At 31.0% G+C, this 4,375-nt stretch overlaps 1 protein-coding gene across 2 annotated transcripts in view; it reads left to right on the top strand.

The window, feature by feature from the left end:
- The window catches only part of kl-2 (dynein heavy chain 2, axonemal kl-2), a 192,858-nt gene that overhangs the window by 62,628 nt on the left and 125,855 nt on the right, over nt 1–4,375 (top strand). For both annotated transcript variants that reach the window (XM_014421280.3, XM_014421281.3), the window contains 3 exons: nt 296–423; nt 935–1,053; nt 3,802–3,916. In XM_014421280.3, the coding sequence (XP_014276766.1) occupies nt 296–423; nt 935–1,053; nt 3,802–3,916 (362 nt within the window). The remainder of the gene's footprint in view (nt 1–295; nt 424–934; nt 1,054–3,801; nt 3,917–4,375) is intronic.

Genomic DNA, 4,375 nt, shown 5'->3' with positions numbered 1-4,375 from the left:
ATTTATATAATTATAAAAAGAGTTTATATATCCTCAAGAGGTGGGTACGAATCTAATTTAGTTGAGGTTATGATAATAGTTAGTTTTTTTACTTTCGTTTATCCTATATATTGAAGTACAGTAAGGAGAAATGAAATCGAAATATTTTTATGAGCAAAGATTAATTTCAACTCAACATAGAGCGATAAGTAAAAATTATGTGATGTGGAGACTCCTCTAGATTTTTTATTCATGTTTTTTCTGTTAGGCTTAGAATTTTATTATTTTAATTATATCAATTTTTTTTTTTTGGAAGGTTGCTTACACCTCCAAGACATTTGAGGCAAATACCCATAGCGACGTCTTATCATGATCGATTTGATTTAGTTGTCGATGTTCTTGAAAGTACATTTCCTGCTCTTGATGATAAAATAAAGTTTTTGTGTAAGTACCAATTTTTTTTTAATCATTTCCTCCCTTTTATAATGACAACCAAACAGTTTAATGTTCAAGAATCACTCATAAAACATTGAATTTTTATGCTTTAATTGCTTTATGGGCCATTTTTGAAAAACGAACAATAATCAGATCCCCAAATGCATGCTGGTGTTACATTTTCCAGTGCATTTACTGTAGGGTTTAATGCTACTATTACTTTTAAAAAAATAAAGTTAGTTAAACTATCTTTATTTTAAGATTGTAGGAAGATAGTCTGGGTGGCGGTCAATAAAGGTGTCAAAATAATAAAAGAAAACTATTTATTGTTAGCCAACGTTTCGCCCCACTTGGCTGGGCTTTCTTCTTCTTCCAATCTTTATTTTTAGATTGTTATTATTGATAAACTAAACCTACTTTATGATTTGGTAGTTTTTTTTACTTTGTAGTTAGTAAGTTAAAAAAAAAAAAAAGATTTAATTTTAATTTTATATCTATTAATTATAATTGATTATTGAAGTTGCACTACGAGATGACATCCCACAAATAATGTTTAAAAGGCACGATGGTATAATGAAGGTCTGGAAGGAGTTGAAAAAGACAAAACAAAAATCTTTAAAGATTATCGATAAATGCACGGTACGTATATATATATATATTGTAATATCCTCTTTTTTAATAAATAGTTGATATTCATAGATAAATTATTTTAATTATGTTTTTATTTATGTATATTGTTTATTTGTTATTTTAAATCAAAAAGCAAGCTAACCAGTTTTCATTATCTAAAATAAAGACGCTTTTCAAAACGAGATAGATGGCGGTGCGCGTCCTTCCGAAGTGTTCGTTGGGTTGTTTGTTTGATAATATGGATTGAAATGTTTCAACTTTTGTTGTTACTATACAGTAATTATGGAAAAAGAATATTCAAATAAGAAATGGAGGAAAGTGAAAATTATCAATAAACTAATTACATCGCAAATTATAGTAAATAAAGCAGAGCGATTGTACTACAATCGATTATTTATTGGATCGAGCAGTAAAAAGTTGAAGATGGAGGAGAGGAAACAGTGACTCTTGATTTTGCGGGCTTGGTGGGAAGACGTCCGTTCAGCTAGAGAGGGGAAAGTAATAAAAGCCATTGTTGGGAGTTGGATATAGCATCATCGAGAAGAGATCAACAATTATCAGGGGAAGCTGTGTAATTGGTTAGTCTTGTTTCTAAGTGGAATTTATTGTGTTTGTAAAATGTCTAGAAATTAAGTTAGTCTTATTAGTAGTAAAGTGTCGTCTGTTCTGATTGCCAGGTAACCCGCCCTGAGAAAAGTCTCTTATGTTATAAAATTATATTATCTGTTAAATATTGAAGTTTTTAATTTGAACCCAAGCTATCTTTTTTTCTATTTGAATTTAGTTTAAAACGAATAAAATTCTTTTCATTTTAATTTAGTAAATTTTTGATTATTACAATATATTTTTATCACTTATACATTATTAATTAATTTCACGCCGTTTTTAAATTTCAGGTACTTTTTAAATATTGCTCGATTTAACTATTTTAAATCTCCTCTTCCTGTTTTAAGCAAATATTTCAAGACTATAGAAACATTGCTCCCTGAAGGTCTTAGTGGAGTGGGTCCGGCCAGGAAGGATTGCCTTTTTGTGTTATAATCTCCTCTTGTGAAATTGTGACATGTCGTACATTGACCAACCTACTTGCTATAAGTGTTTGATAAATAAGGCTACCTGTTACATAGTATCTCTACAAGGTGGTAATCAGACTGACCCTCCTCCATGGCGCACATTTACTGAGACACCTCTACAAGACAACACTGAACAGACTACAGGGCTTTCAGAGATTCGTTCTTCTGCAAGGGAACTATGCTTCAGAGGGCTAAGAATAGTGTCATACGTGAAGAGCTCCAACTCCCCACAGTGTATCAAATTAGCATGAGGTTATATTTACAACAGGCTTAATTTATATTAGAGAGAACTTAATATCCATATTGACTATAATTTAAGTTTACTTGATATGCTATTGGATTGAGAATACCAGACGAGACCATTAATATTCTATTGACTCTAGTTTTAATTCTTTTGCCATTCAAAATAAAATCTTAGGACTATTACTTAACTTATTTGTGTGGTTGGGTTCCAGCTTTCTTCAGTTCCTCCTCATTGGCTTCGTTTTGTTAGAGTCCCCGGCTTCAGTTGTCCTTTGCTGCTCTTTCGTCTGTCCTATCTTTTCGATGTCTTCTGAAGAGTCACCTCCTTTCCTTCTCCCTTTATGGCATTCTTATCCTCCCCTCTACTTTTCCTCCAAACATCTCATTGGCTTATCAAGTTTCGGAGCAGAAGCTAGGACCTCTTCTCTATACCAGGCGGATTTCTTTTAACATCCAAAATGCTATATGCTCTTCCATTTATCTTTATGGTTGGTCACAATGTAGATCTAGCCGCTATATGGGATATTACTTGTTCAGTAAGTGCTTTATTGACCCATAATGCCCCAGGTGCAAGCCGACCGCTTTTACCTGCTATTTATGAACCAGCTAGAATGAGCCAAAATAGAATAAATAAAATGAAGTGATGAGAGAAGCAGGAAATAAAATGTATACATATGTAATTGAAAAAGTGGTTAAAATAACATAATTAAGGAAATGAAGTTATATAATGCAAAGAAGTATGAACATATTAGTTATTAATAATTTTAAAATTGAAATATGGAAAGAAAAAGAAAATTGAGAGGAAGAAAATATATGTACCAATAATAATTGATAAAGAGGCAAAATATAAGTAAAGTATACCATAAGAAATGAATAGAAAAAAAATAATTTTTTGAAAACACCAATAATAATATAGTGAACATAACTTATAACGTGGGTAAGGAAAATGGAGAAAAGAAGGGGTGGTAAAATAAAGAAAGGGGAAAGAAAGAAAAAATAAATAAACCGAACCTGTTAGCTTGAAAATCAAACGCCTAATGGACACTGCGCCAATAACGACCAAACTCGGAATTAAAAAAGCTGTTACAAGAATGACTAAGTCTTTTTTAAGAGGAAACGTTAAGAGAGGTTAAAAAATAAAAAATGAAAAGTAGAAAATATTTATATGGTTTTTGGAAGAGTTAAAAATATATACGAACAAACGAATTACCGAATAATTTTCATTATACTGGGTATTCCCAGAATACCTATTTAATTAAATATAACTTTTTGCTCAACCCGGTATTGTCAATACATAGCAAAAGTCTAGTTTATTGAAATATTGTTTTTATTGTGACCAAGTACTCTGGTTGTAGATGTCCCAGCTGTGGGAAGTCTAATTATCTAAAAATATTTTAATCATAGCCTATTATTTTACTCTAATCTATTTTAAATATTTTAGATCAGTTTTAAAGAGAAGTTAGTCCAAGATTATCTCTTGTTCAACGATGATGTGAAGAATATGGTACAGAAGTTTGATACTGAAGGTCCCTTTCATCCTGTATTGACATCTCCAGGTATGAAATTCTAACATCTAAACTGGGTCTCTACCAGACCTGAAAAACCTGGATAGTTTTATGAATTTGAATTTCAGAAAATTTTACAAGCTAGCTAGAGGATGCAAGTATGCATTTGCAATAATGAATTCTGTATACATTACTGGTGTATTTGTGCCATATTTATGAAATGTATCCTCAGCGACTAACGTGCTTTGGCTTAATAATCTGTTCATCAATTTTTCTTTATAAGCTTTAATTAACATTGTTACATGGCTCGTAGAAATTGTACTATTATAAACTGACTTATAAAGTAATTGTCTATATTCCCTTGTAATGTGTAATAATTTGCAAGATTAATCGTGTCCCATAATAACTCTTTCGATGACCTGTATTGTTTTTCCAAATATTAACTGAAAAAGTCAGGAAATTCCATGAATAAAGTTTTTGTAGATAGATAGCCTTTAAAACATTACATAT

This window comes from Halyomorpha halys, unplaced genomic scaffold (genome assembly GCF_000696795.3).
Source record: "Halyomorpha halys isolate HHAL.00 unplaced genomic scaffold, Hhal_1.1 Scaffold311.1, whole genome shotgun sequence".
NCBI classification, from domain to species: Eukaryota; Metazoa; Arthropoda; class Insecta; order Hemiptera; family Pentatomidae; genus Halyomorpha; species Halyomorpha halys.
The sequence above is the reverse complement of the archived record's forward strand: the minus strand, read 5'-3'. Positions and strand labels throughout refer to the sequence as shown.